The sequence below is a fragment of the Bos indicus x Bos taurus genome, chromosome 15 (assembly GCF_003369695.1).
Source record: "Bos indicus x Bos taurus breed Angus x Brahman F1 hybrid chromosome 15, Bos_hybrid_MaternalHap_v2.0, whole genome shotgun sequence".
NCBI classification, from domain to species: Eukaryota; Metazoa; Chordata; class Mammalia; order Artiodactyla; family Bovidae; genus Bos; species Bos indicus x Bos taurus.
Genome location: NC_040090.1, coordinates 50,584,553 through 50,601,237, shown reverse-complemented (window position 1 = coordinate 50,601,237; position 16,685 = coordinate 50,584,553). Strand labels below are relative to the sequence as shown.

At 44.4% G+C, this 16,685-nt stretch overlaps 1 protein-coding gene across 2 annotated transcripts in view; it reads right to left on the bottom strand.

Moving 5' to 3' along the window:
• The window catches only part of CLMP (CXADR like membrane protein), a 107,216-nt gene that overhangs the window by 6,902 nt on the left and 83,629 nt on the right, over positions 1–16,685 (bottom strand). For both annotated transcript variants that reach the window (XM_027563445.1, XM_027563444.1), the window contains 2 exons: positions 2,924–3,125; positions 1,178–1,345 (listed from right to left, as the gene is read on the bottom strand). In XM_027563445.1, coding sequence (XP_027419246.1) covers positions 1,178–1,345; positions 2,924–3,125 — 370 coding nt within the window. The remainder of the gene's footprint in view (positions 1–1,177; positions 1,346–2,923; positions 3,126–16,685) is intronic.

Sequence of the window (16,685 nt, the reverse complement as noted above, 5' to 3'; positions counted from 1 at the left end):
AAGCTGTGTATTGTCACCCTGCTTATTTAACTTCTATGCAGAGTACATCATGAGAAACGCTGGGCTGGAAGAAGCACAAGCTGGAATCAAGATTGCCGGGAGAAATATCAATAACCTCAGATATGCAGATGACACCACCCTTATGGCATAAAGTGAAGAGGAACTAAAAAGCCTCTTGATGAAAGTGAAAGAGGAGAGTGAAAAAGTTGGCTTAAAGCTCAACATTCTTAGAAATCTTAGAAAACTAAGAAAACTAAGATCATGGCATCTGGTCCCATCACTTCATGGGAAATAGATGGGGAAACAGTGGAAACAGTGTCAGACTTTATTTTTCTGGGCTCCAAAGTCACTGCAGATGGTAATTGCAGCCATGGAATTAAAAGACGCTTACTCCTTGGAAGGAAAGTTATGACCAACCTAGATAGCATATTCAAAAGCAGAGACATTACTTTGCCAACAAAGGTTCATCTAGTCATGGCTATGGTTTTTCCAGTGGTCATGTATGGATGTGAGAGTTGGACTGTGAAGAAAGCTGAGCGCCAAAGAATTGATGCTTTTGAACTGTGGTGCTGGAGAAGACTCTTGAGAGTCCCTTGGACTGCAAGGAGATCCAACCAGTCCATCCTAAAGGAGACCAGTCCTGGGTGTTCATTGGAAGGACTGATGCTAAAGCTCAAACTCCAATACTTTGGCCACCTCATGCGAAGAGTTGACTCATTGGAAAAGACCCTGATGCTGGGAGGGATTGGGGGCAGGAGGAGAAGGGGACGACAGAGGATGAGATGGCTGGATGGCATCACCAACTTGATGGACATGAGTTTGAGTGAACTCCGGGAGTTGGTGATGGACAGGGAGGGCTGGCGTGCGATTCATGGGGTCGCAAAGAGTGGGACACGACTGAGTGACTGAATTGAACTGAACTGAACTGAAACACAATAATTAGAATAGATTTATAGACTACATTTATTCTTAATCTCCTTACCACTTTTATTTTTGCCATTTAGGGAAAGAAAAGACATATTTTTCTGTTCCCAGTTAAGTGTGAAAAATAGAAACAGTGAGGTTCAGTAGTGTATTCAAGATCCTTGTGAGGTGCTCACCAAACCAGATTCAGAATTCATTGAGAGAAGACTGACTGGCCTGTTGTCTCCATGGACCAGTAAAAAAGATGACTTACCAATCTTAGATTTGGGAGGCAGACGTTCATCCTCTCCCTCCTTCTCCTGGACTCGCTGCCAGGAATACACAATGGGCTCTGTGCCAGAGGATGACTCACACTGCAAAGTCAGGTCGCTTCCTTCTGTCAGCTCTCCTTCCAATTCACACTTGGGCTTTGATGGTCTCACTGGCAAAAAAAAAAAAAGAAGTCAAAGATCCCCTGACACCCGTGAACAATATCCTGTTGACTTGTTTTTCCTCATATGGTCAACTTTTGAGTGTGAATTTAATATTAATAGTCCTTTGTTACCTCGCCATGCTTTACATCTCACTCCCCAAAATATACCCACTTCCATCCCCTGCACACATACACACCCAATTCCAGCTGTTTCCAGTGGTGCTGATGTAATTTAGAGAGATTGCCTCGGAAACGCCCTCATCACTTCTCAAAGAAAAAAATGTTTTGGTCTTTTTTCCTAATTCCTAGGGCCCTACTTGGACTCGGTGGGACTCACTGAGGGCCCAGGAATCTGCATTATTTTGGGGGTGGCCATGCTGCCAGGCTTGTGGGATCTTAGTTCCCTGACCAGGATTGAACATGCTCAGAGTCCTAACCACTGGACCAATGGAGAATTCCCAAAAACCTTTTATAATTGGAAATTTTAGAAAAGTTGAGTGTGATTTTCCTTTTTTTAAAAAAATATTTATATATTTGGCTGTGCTGGGTCTTAGTTGTGGCACATAGGATTTAGTTCCCTGACCAGGGATCAAAGCCAGGCCCCTGCACTGGGAGCAAGAAGTCTTAACCACTGGACCACCAGGAAAGTGCCAGTGTGACTTGATTAACACTGAAACAGGGACAGAAGTTCATGAACTTGGAAGCAATTAAGAAGAAGTTAGGAACTCTTGCTGTGTCATAAAACAAAGAAATGGATTTGAATCAGATCTGAGAGATTTGCTTCACTAGGAGGATACTACTTAAACTTGAGAGGACATTTAACTTTTGTAATGAGCTACCTCAGTGGCTCAGCGGATAAGGAATCTGCCTGCAACACAGGAGACACAGGAGATGTAGGTTTAATTCCTGGGTCAGGAAGATCCTCTGGAGGAGGAAATGGCAACCCACTCCAGTATTCTTGCCTAAAAAATCCCAAGGACAGAGGAGCCTGGCGGGTTACAGTGCGTGGGGTCACAAAGAATCAGGTACAACTGAATGACTAAGCATAGCACAATGAGCTACCATGGAAAATTGATTCTCTTCTATCATTATGGCTAAAATACAAAACATACACACTTTTCCCCAGGGAACTGGACTAGGTGATGTCTGTACAATATGATATATTGGGGGCTTCCCTGGTGGCTCAGAGGTAAAGAATCCTCCTAACAATGCAAGAGGCATGGCTTCACCTGATCCGGGAAGATCCCACATGCCTCAGATCAACAAGCCGTGTGCCACAACTACTGAGCCTGTGCTCTAGAACCCAGGAGCGGCAAGTACTGAAGCCCTCGTGCCCTAGAGTCCATGTTCTACAGCAAAAGAAGGCACTGCAATGAGAAGGCCGCACACCGAAACTAGAGAGTAGCCCCTATTCGCTGCAACTGTAGAAAAATCCACAGAGCAACAAAGACCCAGCACAGCCAAATATAAACAAAGAAAATTATTTTTAAAAAGTATGAAGTATTGAAGATGTTTCGTACCACTGTGATACATTTGCCTATCCCTTGTTAATAAGATATAGGTACTTACTGGGGCACTCTGTCTTACCTAAAACTTTTAAGATGACGTAGCTCCACACATAGCGGCCTGAGTTCTTCACCTTGCAGGTGTACCGGCCCTCATCACTGGGCTTCAGAGGCTCAATCTGCAGGGAGGCATCTCCTGCCAGGAAATTGGAAGCGAAGGCCACTCGGCCCTTCTGTTCCTCAGTCAAGTTATTGTAGACGTGATGGCTGGAGTAAGTGATCACCTGTGGGACAGACAGAGGCAGATTCACACTTTGTGGCTCTCAGCCTCCCCTCCTGCTGCGGGCAAGATGAGGAAAGGAAGTGGAGCAGAGCAGTCAAGCCCAGGGCTGAGTCCAGGAGACCTCTGCTCTAGACAAAATTAAATACACTGTGTTTGTCTAGGCCTTCCTTCTCCTGAGAATAACAGCTCCTCATAATTTGTGTAGCCTTTTAACAAGTAGTAATTGTTCCATTAAATGCTCAGAACATTTCCATTTTAGAGGTAAGGAATTTTATTTTTAAAATTTCATATGTATTTTTTTTATTGAAGTATAATTCATTTACAATATCATGTTAGTTTCAGGTAGTACAGCACAGTGATTTTATATAATACATAAATTTAATATATAGATTTATATAATATATACAGTGATTTTATATATATAATTATATATATTATATATATTTTATATATAATTGTGTGTGTGTGTTCAGTCGCTTCAGTCATGTTCGACTCTGTGTGACGCTATGGACTGTAGCCCACCAGGCTCTTCTGTCCATGGGGATTCTCCAGGCAAGAGTACTGGAGTGGGTTGCCATGCCCTCCTCCAGGGGGTCTTCCCGACCCAGGGATCGAACCCAGGTCTCTTATGTCTCCTGTATCGGCAGGCAGGTTTTTTACCACTAGCACCACCTGGGAAGCCCATATTTTATATATATAAAATATATATTTATATAACTTAATAAATATATATAGTGTGGGCTTATATATATGATATACTTATATATATATAAAATCTCCTTCAGATTTCCCTGTAGGTTATTACAAAATATTCAGTATAGTTCCCTGTGCAGTAAGGGATTTTAAATTTGAATTCCAAACTCTAGTTCTCACAGTGGAGCCCAGGAAAGAAGAAAATGCACAGAATGGTCTCCAGAGTTGATTCTGAGGGACGTGGAGAGAAGGGAAGCTAGGGAGGGGAGGAGTCTTACCTTTCCCCCGCATACCTTTCTTCTGCACTTGGCATTTCCTACTTCACTAAATCCCATGCATTTCCACTTGCACGTGATCTGGTCAAGGTACAGACACTCCTTGCGCTGAGTGCTTTTACATCTAGTTTATTTCTCACACAGTGTTTCCAAGCAGGCGTCATCTGTCCCCAATTCACAGGCAGGTAGCAGAACCAGGGTTTGAACGTGGCCATCTGAAGCCATCCTGTTCACTGTTCTGGTTACCATGGTTACCTCTCCTTTCCCCACCCGCATTCATCTCACTGCTCATAAACTGCTCTTCCAGAAAGTTTGGAAATGAGGGAGAAAATGTGAAACAAAAAGATGTGTTTGCCTTTATGAAAGTTCAGAGTCCAGCTGAAGTTAAGGAATAGAAGTTAATGTTACAGTCCAGGTCTGATACTGAGGGAATCATTGGTGACTTTCCTTCTTTTTGACTTCACTGTGGATTAGTAAGAGTAAGCTAGGTGGGAAGAAACTGTGTCTTTTCTTTCCATAAAATACACATGTGCTTCATGTCATTGTTTTCACTGCTAGAAAGACCAAAGTTTAGATTTCCCTGACAGAAAAAAATAATCATGATTTTCCCTGAATTTTCATCTGCCTGCATCATGACCCGTACGAGGGCTTCCCTTGTAGCTCAGTCAGTAAAGAGTCTGCTTGCAATTCAGGAGACCTGGGTTGGATTCCTGGGTCAGGAAGATTTCCCCTGGAGAAGGAAATGGCAACCTACTCCAGTATTCTTGCCTAGAGAATCCCATGGACAGAGGAGCCTGGCAGGCTACAGTCCATGGGCTCACAAGAGTCGGACACGACTGAGTGAAGAAGCACACAGCATCATGACCTGTAGTTCTTGAAACTTTTCCTGGTTCTGATATCCATCACTTCCTGGCTTGTTTTTATTGCTGGTTTTTTTTTTTTTTTTTTTTTTAGGCCAAGCTGTGCAGCATGTGGGATCTTAGGCCTCTAACCAGGGATCAAACCCATGCCCCCTGCATTGAGAGCACGAAGTCTTAACCACTGTACCACCAGGGGAGTCCCCATCACCTCCTACTAATCACAAAAACCACGCTGATCTTGTCTTCCAAGACTGGTAACTTCAGTTATCCCTTGCTGCCACTTAGCAATCATATTCCTAAACGTACTTGATTTAAACATCAGCAAACATTTATGGAATGACTGTTCCCCACCAGGTCAGGAGGAGGCTATTCAGATGAAATAAAACTCTCTTCTGATCTTCAAGTAATTTATAATCTAGTGGGATTAACAAGGAGAGAAGTGTACACATAGAAAAAGGAATGACTAACTTGAAATAGTATCAAGAGAGAATGTTCCCAGAAAAGTCGGTGGCATTTGAGTTAGGCTTTGAAAGATGAGTAGGCCAAGTAAGAGATGAGAGAGGCAGGGCAAAGATTGCCAGAGGGAGCATTCCAGACACATGGAACAGCACTTAAAAAAAAAAAAAAAAAGCAAGCACATGGGAGTCCCCTAGCACATTTCTGGCTTCAGCTGTTCCAAACTGTTTCACTCTAAGCCCTGAACCCTGTTGTTAATCACGTGACACTCTGCAGCTCAGGAAATGCCTTCCTGAAAAGACCAGGAGCCATCCAATCAAATGGCCATAAATTCTCTCACCGTTATGTTAGAACGTTTCAGCATCATCCATTTTGCCCTTACCACATCTCTGAAAAAAAAGTGTTTTCTCCTTTCTCTGTATGTTCTTTTTCTTCACCAAATATTTACTGAGTGCCCACATCAGGTACTTTGCCAGGCTCTGGAAAACAATCATGAATAAGATATAGTTCCTACCCCGAGGGCCTCACGGTCTTTTGAGGGACAAAATGCTGGAGAATCAAATAAAAGAAAATTAAGGTAACAGATAATATGACTTAAAATGTTTTCAGTATTTGATTTTGTCCCCTCACTTCAACCAATACAACTATTGTGATAATTCTGACATCTTTCTATCGCTAACACATTTTTTTAAAATATGTATTTTTATTTATTTCTTTGGCTGTACCAGGTCTTAGCTGCAGCATGTGAACACTCAGCTGTGGCATGTGGGATCCAGTTCCCTGATCCGGGATCGAACCTGGGCCCCCTACATTGGGAGCGTGGAGGCTTAGCCACTGGACCACAGGGAAGTCCAGACACCAACACATTTTTGAGCTCCATTTTTATACTTCCAGCTGTCTGGCCACTACAAATGCCTGTCCTCTCCAAACTACCCTACATGATAATATATTAATAAGCTTTTTGTTGTTGTTTAGTCACTCAGTCATGTCCAACTCTTTGCAACCCCTTGGACTACAGTCCGCCAGACTCTTCTACCTGTGGGGATTCTCCGGGCAAGAATACTGGAGTGAGTTGCCATTCTCTCCTCCAGGGGATCTTCCCAACTCAGGGATCGAACCCACGTCTCCTGCTTGGCAGGCAGATTCTTTACCGCTGAGCCCCCTGGGAAGCCCCAAATAATCCCTATTCATTATTTTAAACCCCAGGGTAATGTTAAGTTTCCTTGTGAAACCTTCCCTGATATGACACAAGCTTAGAATGGTCTCTGCTGTCATCCATAGCATGTCTTGGCACCATTTTTATGGGAGGAAAAATTGTGAAAGTCAAGATGCTAGGCAGACAGTTTGCTGGACCCCTTTCTGTAATTCTGGGCATTGTCTGGGAGATCCTTCAGGCCATTCTGATTTTATTTATTTATTTAATTTAAGAATAAGTGTATTATTTATTTAGTTTTGCCTGTGCTGGGTCTTTGTTGCTATGTGGGCTCTAACTCTAGTTGTGGAGTGAGGGCTGCCCTCCAGTTGCTTCCCATTGTGAATGCCTTCTCTTGATGCAGAGCCTGGCCTCTAGGGTGCTCAGCCTTCAGTAGTAGTGGCTCTCCAGCTCTAGAGCACGGGCTCAGTAGTTGTGGCGCACGGGCCCATTTGCTCCTCAGCATGTGGGATCTTTCCAGCCCAGGAGTCAAACCCGTATCTCCTGCACTGGCAGGTGGATTCTTTACCACTGAGCCACCAGGGAAGCCTCATACTGATTTTATGTATGTCTGTTGTCCAGTTTTGCAACCCTGCAAACTTTTATTTAGTAAACACTAATTGAAACATACTCTACACTTGGCATTATTCTAGAGACGATAACAATACAAAGAAATGAGTTTTATAATTTTGGGGACCAGGACATGCCACCTCCAAATATGTCACTTTGCATATGCATAAGGATTAATTTCAGCTGAAGGCACTTGAGTTCCTGAAATCCTTTATTTGTCTAAAAACAGAGCCTCCCCAAAGAATCTGAGTGTCCCTAAATCCCCTTTCCCAGGGCAACTCTAGTCTTCCCTTCTGGGAGAGCAGAGGTGGACATCTCACTCAGACGATGTCACAAACCAGCATATCTCCCATCTGTTCTTCTAAGTGTTCATTTGCTCCTCCGAAAGTGCCCTTTCTACTCCTCCCTTCCCCTACTAAATTAGGTAAACATACCGAGCCCTAGTTCTAACCACCTCTTTCAGTTACTCATCACTGGGTATGCTCAGGTGTTATTTACACAATACTGTTTGTTTTTTCTTGTTAACCTGCCTTTTTTCAGTCTGACAGTGCCCCAGCATGAACACTTAGGTGAGTAGAGGGAAAAAGATAATTTTTCCTGCCCTAGTTTTCCCCGGTGCCTCAGCAGTAAAGAATTTGCCCACAATGTGGGAGATGCTGGTTCAATCCCTGGGTGGGGAAGATCCCTGGAGGAGGAAATGGCAACCCACTCCAGTATTCTTGCCTGGGAAACCCCATGGACAGAGGAGCCTGGCGGGCTACAGTCCTTGAGGTCGCAAAAGAGTCAATCACACTTTAGTGACTAAACAACAACAGTTTTAAAGGACAACTTTTTCTTTTTTCAAAAAAAAAAAAAAAAAGCTAAAATCATGATGCTCGTATATAAAGAGAATAAACACATATCAAAAAGTTTAACTCATTCATTCATGATGGAACCAGAAAGCTGTCACAAACAAGTTCAAAGGAGAACTGGACTAAAGAGATTTACATTCTCCTTTGGACAAAATTCATTTACATCTCTATAAACTGGAACCATCTGCATCCTATGGATGGGAAACTTGGCATCACTATCAGCATTCCACAAGGTAATTTCTATTTCTACAGAAGTTAATACATGAGGAAAATTAGACCTTAATTCATCTCCAGAAAACTTGGACTCTAGGCATAAAGCTGACGTTCAGGAGACACTTCCCTATGGTGTATTACAGGGAAGGGGCAGGTTTTCAGGCTCGGGCAGGGAGAATTCACTTCAGTATGACAATAAAGGGAATTAGATCCCCTGAAGGTGTTTCCTGTTTCGGTGCATTCCCTGTCCTCCTACAGCTGCCTCCCTTAGGGTGTGGTCTCCAGGTTCAACGTGCTGAGTCTCTACATTAGAGAATCTGAAAGGCTACTGAGAACAGCACCGTGGGACTGTCTCCTTCTTGTTGGAATGAGGGTGGAGGGGGAATCGGGACAGCTTCATTAGGACAGCACCATCCAGCTTCTCCCTAAGGCTGAGGCGAACTCTGCAAAGACCTTTTAAAGCAAACTGGGAGAATTCCCTGGCGGTCCAGAGGTTAAGGCTCCAAGTTTCCATGGCAGAAGACATGGGCTTGATCCCTGCTTGGGGAACTAAGATCCTGCAAGCCAAGCAGCAAAGCCAAAAAAGCATAAAGCAAGTTGGCAAGCATGGCCAGGTAGAGAATATTTAGGAAAGTGAAGAGAGGGTAGGAGGAAGAAGAGTTGCATCCATGGGTAGGGCTGGGCCTGTGACAAGAGACTCAGTGAGTCACTGGTGAACTCAGGGTGGCCACAGACCTGGAGGAGGCCATGGAGCACTGGGGCAGGGAACTGCCTACAGGAGAGCTAATTCTCATTCTCACTCCAGGAGAGGCTGTCTCCCCACCCCAACCTCACAGCTTACCCCCTAGGGAGGGGTCTCCTGAACACTGTCTTCAAGCTGAGGAACATTCTGGAAAGTATGGGAACTGCATGATTTCCATCAAAAGTCTGGTATTTACTCCCAGGCAGAGGTTTTATCTTGAATGCCTACATTCTTTTCCACAGAAGCTGCAAGCCATGGGGGAGGGGCAGAGGGCTTTAACTCTGGGAAGCTTGGGTTCAGATCTGAACTCTGAAATCCATCTTGGGCAAAGCCTTGACTGTTGAAAGTCTGAAAGGTTTAGAATCCAAGTTTTCTAGAGATGGAGGTCTAATTTTCTTCACGCATTAAAAGAACTATTGTAACAATCCTTACCTTATCGACCTCCCAGGCTTATAACAAGATTTAAATTTAAAAGACAGTTTTTGAGCAAGGGCACATTTCCTTCTGACGATGATCATTTAGATTTATAGCACAAATTGGGCTTCCCTGGTGGCTCAGATGGTAAAGAATCTACCTGCAATGCAGGAGCCACAGGTTCGATCCCTGGGTCAGGAAGATCCCCTGGAGAAGGAAATGGCAACCCACTCCAGTATTTTTGCCTGGGAAACCCCATGGACAGAGGAGCCTGGCAGGCTATAGTCCATGAGGTCGCAAGAGTTGGATACAACTCAGCGACTAACCCCACCAGTGGTTAAGAATCTGCCTGCCAATGCAGGGAACATGGGTTCGATCCCCGGTCCGGGAAGATTCCACATGTCTGGGAGCAACTAAGCCTGTGTGCCACAACTACTGAGCCTGGGCTCTAGAGCCCAAGTGCTGCAACTACTGAAGATGTGCGCCTAGAGCCTGTGGTCCGCGACAAAGAAGCCACTGCACTGAGAAGCCCATGCATCACAACAAAGACTAACCCCCAGTCACCTCAACTAGAGAAAGCCTGAGTGCAGCCATGAAGACCCAGCATAACCAAAAGTTAAAAAAAAAAAATCTGATTGCTTATGATCCCCTGCTGCTGCTGCTGCTGCTAAGTCGCTTCAGTTGTGTCCGACTCTGTGCAATCCCATAGACGGCAGCCCACGGTTTCCCCATCCCTGGGGTTCTCCAGGCAATAACACTGGAGTAGGTTGCCATTTCCTTCTCCCCAAAAAAATGCATGAAGTGAAAAGTGAAAGTGAAGTTGCTCAGTTGTGTCTGACTCTTAGTGACCCCATGGACTGCAGCCTACCAGGCTCCTCCGTCCTAATTTTGAAAAATGCTATACCAGGGACAGTGATGGAGAAAGCTGGCTGGGAAGTCAGTAGTCTTCTGTACTCAAAAGGGAGCTCCTCCAAGACACACACTTGCTGCGTGTCTTGGTTCAGCTAATGAACTTGGCTAATCCCTAAGGTCTTCAGCTGTCACACAGGGACAAGCTACTTCACAGGATTTTGGGCGGAATGAGATAGTAAGCCCTCATGATCATTTTTATCAGATGGATTCTGGGTTCTAGGAAGCCCCTAAGGTTTCCAAGTTTTTCAGCCCATGCATTCTATTCATTTGTATAGGGAAACTCCCCTGGCTAAAAACCTCCACTGGTTCCCTCACCTGTGGTCTATTTCAAGCTGTGGTCCACAGCTTGACCCTCTGAATGTGGCCCCTAAGGCCAGTGCAGCCTGGACCACATCTCAGCTTTGGCCCCTGCCCTCAGATCTCTGAATAGCCTAATCCCCAAACTCGAGTCCTGTGCTCTGAACAGTGTCCTCTGATGTGTCTTTGTCTTGGATCATAAAGTTTTCTCCTTCTGAAATGCGTTTCCTTTTATTTTAATCTAAACACCACCTCTACAGGTCTCAAGATCAAGCATGAGGGTCACCTTCTGTGTATACGGGCTTTTCTGGTGTACTGCTTTTCCCTCCCTTTCCCCTAGTTCTTATCATATATAAGTCATGTATATATCAGATCAGATAAGATCAGTCGCTCAGTCGTGTCCGACTCTTTGTGACCCCATGAATCGCAGCACGCCAGGCCTCCCTGTCCATCACCAACTTCCAGAGTTCACTCAGACTCACGTCCATCGAGTCAGTGATGCCATCCAGCCATCTCATCCTCTGTCGTCCCCTTCTCCTCTTGCCCCCAATCCCTCCCAGCATCAGAGTCTTTTCCAATGAGTCAACTCTTCGAATCAGGTGGCCAAAGTACTAGAGTTTCAGCTTTAGCATCATTCCTTCCAAGGAAATCCCAGGGCTGATCTCCTTCAGAATGGACTGCTTGGATCTCCTTGCAGTCCAAGGGACTCTCAAGAGTCTTCTCCAACACCACAGTTCAAAAGCATCAATTCTTTGGCACTCAGCCTTCTTCACAGTCCAACTCTCACATCCATACATGACCACTGGAAAAACCATAGCCTTGACTAGCCGGACCTTTGTTGGCAAAGTAATGTCTCTGCTTTTGAATATGCTATCTAGGTTGGTCGTAACTTGTCTTCCAAGGAGTAAGCATCTTTTAATTTCATGGCTGCAGTCACCATCTGCAGTGATTTTGGAGCCCAGAAAAATAAAGTCTGACACCGTTTCCACTGTTTCCCCATGTATTTCCCATAAAGTGATGGGACCGGATGCCATGATCTTCGTTTTCTGAATGTTGAGCTTTAAGCCAACTTTTTCACTCTCCTCTTTCACTTTCATCAAGAGGCTTTTTAGTTCCTCTTCACTTTCTGCCATAAGGGTGGTGTCATCTGCATATCTGAGGTTATTGAGATTTCTCCCGGCAATCTTGATTCCAGCTTGTGTTTCTTCCAGTCCAGTGTTTCTCATGATGTACTCTGCATATAAGTTAAATAAACAGGGTGACAATATACAGCCTTGACATACTCCTTTTATTATTTGGAACCATTCTGTTGTTCCATGTCCAGTTCTAACTGTTGCTTCCTGACCTGCATACAAATTTCTCAAGAGGCAGGTCAGGTGGTCTGGTTTTCCCATCTCTTTCAGAATTTTCCACAGTTTATTGTGATCCACACAGTCAAAGGCTTTGGCATAGTCAATAAAGCAGAAATAGATGTTTTTCTGGAACTCTCTTGCTTTTTCCATGATCCAGCGGATGTTGGCAATTTGGTCTCTGGTTCCTCTGCCTTTTCTAAAACCAGCTTGAACATCAGGAAGTTCACGGTTCACATATTGCTGAAGCCTGGCTTGGAGAATTTTGAGCATTACTTTACTAACGTGTGAGATGAGTGCAATTGTGCAGTAGTTTGAGCATTCTCTGGCTTTGCCTTTCTTTGGGATTGGAATGAAAACTGACTTTTTCCAGTCCTGTGGCCACTGCTGAGTTTTCCAAATTTGCTGGCATATTGAGTGCAGCACTTTCACAGCATCATCTTTCAGGATTTGAAATAGCTCAACTGGAATTCCATCACCTCCACCAGCTTTGTTCGTAGTGATGCTTTCTAAGGCCCACTTGACTTCACATTCCAGGATGTCTGGCTCTAGGTCAGTGATCACACCATCGTGATTATCTGGGTCATTACATATATATATGACATATAGGCTTCCCCAGTGGCTCAGCAGTAAAGAATCCACCTGCAATGCAGGAGCCACAGGAGACTCAGGTTCGATCCCTGGGTGAGGAAGATCCCCTGGAGGAGAGTATGGCAACCCACTCCAGTGTTCTTGCCTGGAGAATCTCATGGACTGAGGAGCCTGGCAGGCTACAGTCCATAGGGTCACAAAGAGTCGGACATGAATGAAGCGACTGAGCACAAATATATATTTGATCACAAACTGCAGCATATGGGATCTTCCACAACTGGGGCTTGAACCCATGCCCCCTGCAGTGGGAGCATTGATTCTTAACCACTGGACTACTGGGGAAGTTCCTGTCCTAATATTAAATGAAGAAAAAAGAGATAACTACAGGTAAATATTTAACATCTTTGGAAAGCAGAGTATATACAACTTCAAAATAACCTTAATATAATTAAATGACCCTTATTTAATACGAGAATTTCAAAACACTTTTGACAGGGTTGGGGTTCAGCTACAGCCTTGCAATTTGGCTTTTTTCCCCCCCAGACATACCTTGAATATCAGATGCTTGAGTGTCTCTGTTTTATTTTGTTTTTAATTCTAAGGAACGTAATGCTGAGACTAAGCCAAGGGTCAATGGGAGTGTGATGGGGGAACAGTGAATATAAATCTAATTCTTCTGCAAACAGATTAAATATATGAATTGCAGCTGTTGTGGGACTGTGTCTCATGACATTCCTGGTGTCCTGCTCCGGATGTGTTTTTAGGGAGACGAGGCAGGACAATTTGTTAGGACTCAGATGGAACAGATGGATCAGCTCAACCTTCTGGCAGTTGCTCTGCTGAGCTAGGTCCTACGTAGCAGTTGTGAAACTGCCCTGAAGGAGATGGATGTAAGTCCCTCTCTCTGTATTTTAGATCAAGATTTTTCTTGCTCAAAGCCAAAGAGAAAGGGGAAAGGGTGAAAGAGTGGCCAAGATAGTTGGCATGGAAAATTGAGCATCTCTGTCCTAATTATTCCATCTGAAAAATACAGGAGAAAAGTGTGTGTTGTGAGTTCCTGACTCTTCTTCTGAGCACTCTTACTTTGGAAATTCAACCAAGTTTCCATCCTAGAACCAGGAGGAATGCTCCAGAATCCTAGTGACCCTACTGTCTAGGCTGAAATTCAAATATTCCTGAGGCCACCTGCTGCTGCTGCTGCTGCTAAGTTGCTTCAGTCGTGTCCGACTCTGTGCAACCCCATAGACAGCAGCCCACCAGGCTCCCCCGTCCCTGGGATTCTCCAGGCAAGAACACTGGAGTGGGTTGCCATTTCCTTCTCCAATGCGTGAGAGTGAAAAGTGAAAGTGAAGTCACTCAGTCGTGTCCAACTCCTAGAGACCCCATGGACTGCAGCCCACCAGGCTCCTCCATCCATGGGATTCTCCAGGCAAGAGTACTGGAGTGGGGTGCCATTGCCTTCTCCCACCCCTAAATGTTTCCTGCATATCTGAGGGTCCTAGACAAGAGGGATGCAACATTTCTGCTCAGATTAAAGCACAAAGCTGACCTTGGGATCTAGGTCATTGGCTAGCCTATTTTAAGCACCTCATCCAGGTCTTCTCTGGCAGTTCAGTGGTTAGGACCTCGAGCTTCCACTGCAGGGGGCACGGGTTTGATCTCTCATTGGGGAACTAAGATCCCATAAGCTGAGAGGCATGATGGAAAGAAAAGAAAAACAAGCAACACGTCTGTTCCAACCCTTCCTGTATTTTCTTTCTCAGTTCCCCTCACTCTCACTCCCAATACCCTGGCAATTAACCAGCTCAGGAAGCTTCACCCATTGCTTGGCATCCCAGCCACCCACGACTGTACTTTAAACCCTTATTGTATAGCTGGAAACTATTCAACGAATCTTGATTCTTCTACTTGCTAAATTGCTTCAGTCGTGTCCGACTCTGCGACCCCATAGACGGCAGCCCACCAGGCTCCCCCGTCCCTGGGATTCTCCAGGCAAGAACACTGGAGTGGGTTGACATTTCCTTCTCCATTCTTCTACTTGAGTCCTCTTTAAATCAGTGTGCCTCACAGAGTGCCAGAGTGCTTGCTCTAAGATGCAAAGATGCCCTTTTCACTCTGAAAATCCTTCAAGAACACCATGACGTTATAAGAAGAATTCTCAGCTCCCTGGTATGGTAGACAAGACCTTTCAGTTTCTGGTCCTGCAACCCCACAAGCTGAAACTTGCATTCTGTTTGGATCAGCCACTTAGAAGTTCCCAGAATGGGCCCGCCTGTGTCTTTGCTCTTGTGATTTCCTGAGGGCAGTGCCTTCTATAAACATGCAAATCAACTGTGCCTTCTTACCAGAAGCACACCTCGACCTCTCCCCAAGGACTCTCAGTCAGCGGCTCCTCCTCTGCTTTCCTCTAGAACATTCTGCTAATCTCAGTCTTGATATGTATCTCTTCAAGTAGCTCCTTTATGAGAGAGTGTGTGTGTACACTGGAAATCCAATATTTATTAAATTTAACTAAATCAATTTTATAAAATATTGATTTATTTACGTGGCTGCTTCAGGTTCTTAGTTTCAGCATGCAGCATTTCTTTAGTTGTGGCACTGGGGATCTTTAGTTGCAGCATGTGGGATCTAGTTCCCTGACTAGGAATGGAACCCGGGACCCCTGCCTTGGGAGGGCAGAGTCTTAGCCACTGGACCAACAGGGAAGTCCCAACTAAATTGATTTTTAATCTTTCAGAACTTCCGATAGTGCCAAGCTTTTTCCAGCATCAGGGTCTTTGCATAATTAATCTGCTGGAATAATTTTTCTCCCCATGTTTTCCTTATTTCCAATATAGCAGCACTAATTGTCTAATTTCTAATTATTTATGAAGACAACACAGCTAGTGCTTAATAGTTTAGCTACCAATATCAGAGTGCTCAATTTCAAAAATGGGTGATTTGGGGACTTCCCTGGTGGTCCAGTGGCTAAGACTCTGAGCTCCCAGTGTAGGGGGCCCAGGTTCGATCCCTGGTCAGGGAGCTAGATCCCACATGCTACAACTAAGACCCAGAGTGGCCAAATAAATAAATAAAATTAAAAAAAAATGGGTGACTTTAAGCAATTTTCTCATTTTGTGTATGTACATGCCTCAGTTCCTTATCTGTAAAATGGTACCAATAACCCCGGTTATGAGCAGTAAGTTAAATGAGACAATATGTGCTAAACAGATTTGTGCCTGGCCTGCAGCTGGTATTTATTGTTCTGTACTTAAATTTTTTTAAAAAAATTATTAAATGTCATTTTATTTAAGCTCCTAGAAGGCAGAGATTCTGATTTTTTCTTCACTGCTATACCCCAGCGCCTACCATGGAATACAGTAAGTGCAAAATAAATTCATGCCATCTGGACTTCCCTGGTGGTTCAGTGGTTAAGATTACAGGCTCCCAGTGCAGGAAGCATGGGTTCAACCCAATGGTGGAGGAACTAAGATCCCTCATGCCACATGGCTCGGCGGGGGGGGGCGGGGGTAAAAAAAAAAATCGTGCCTTCTGAACGAGTGAATAAACGGCAATCCTTTCTTTAGAGCATTCACTGAAGATAAGTAGGGAACTGTGCCTGCTTACTAGGGTGAGGACAGAAGCTGTATCAGTGACCTTCTTTATTTTATTTAGTTTTTGGCTGCACCCCATAGCACCTTAGTTCCTGGACCCGGGATTGAACCCGAAGCCCCTGCATTGGAAGGGGGAGTCTTAACCATTGGACCACCAGGCAAGTCCCTCAGAAGCCTTTTTAAATCAATCCTTATATTCACCTGGCTATAAAACCAAGTAACTTTTTTTTCCTTTAGTTTAAATGAAACCACTTGGGTGAAAGTTAGACAAAGAATGTCATTCTTGGATTTTTATTAGAGGAACATGGGCACTTATTCTTTCAGAACTGAGAGTATCAGGTCTAGGACTGATTATGAAATTGTTGGAATAAACATGCTCAGGTTAAGGTGACCTTGCTCTGGAGAGAACAGACTGAGTCTTGGGATGGTGCACTAGGAGAAGAGAATGACAAGCATATCAAAATAACAAGGTGATGTAGGCAGCTCTGTAAGCAAGTTCAATTCCAACTGTGATTTTGAATTTTATTTTCAGTGAAAACCTTAGCTTCCCTCT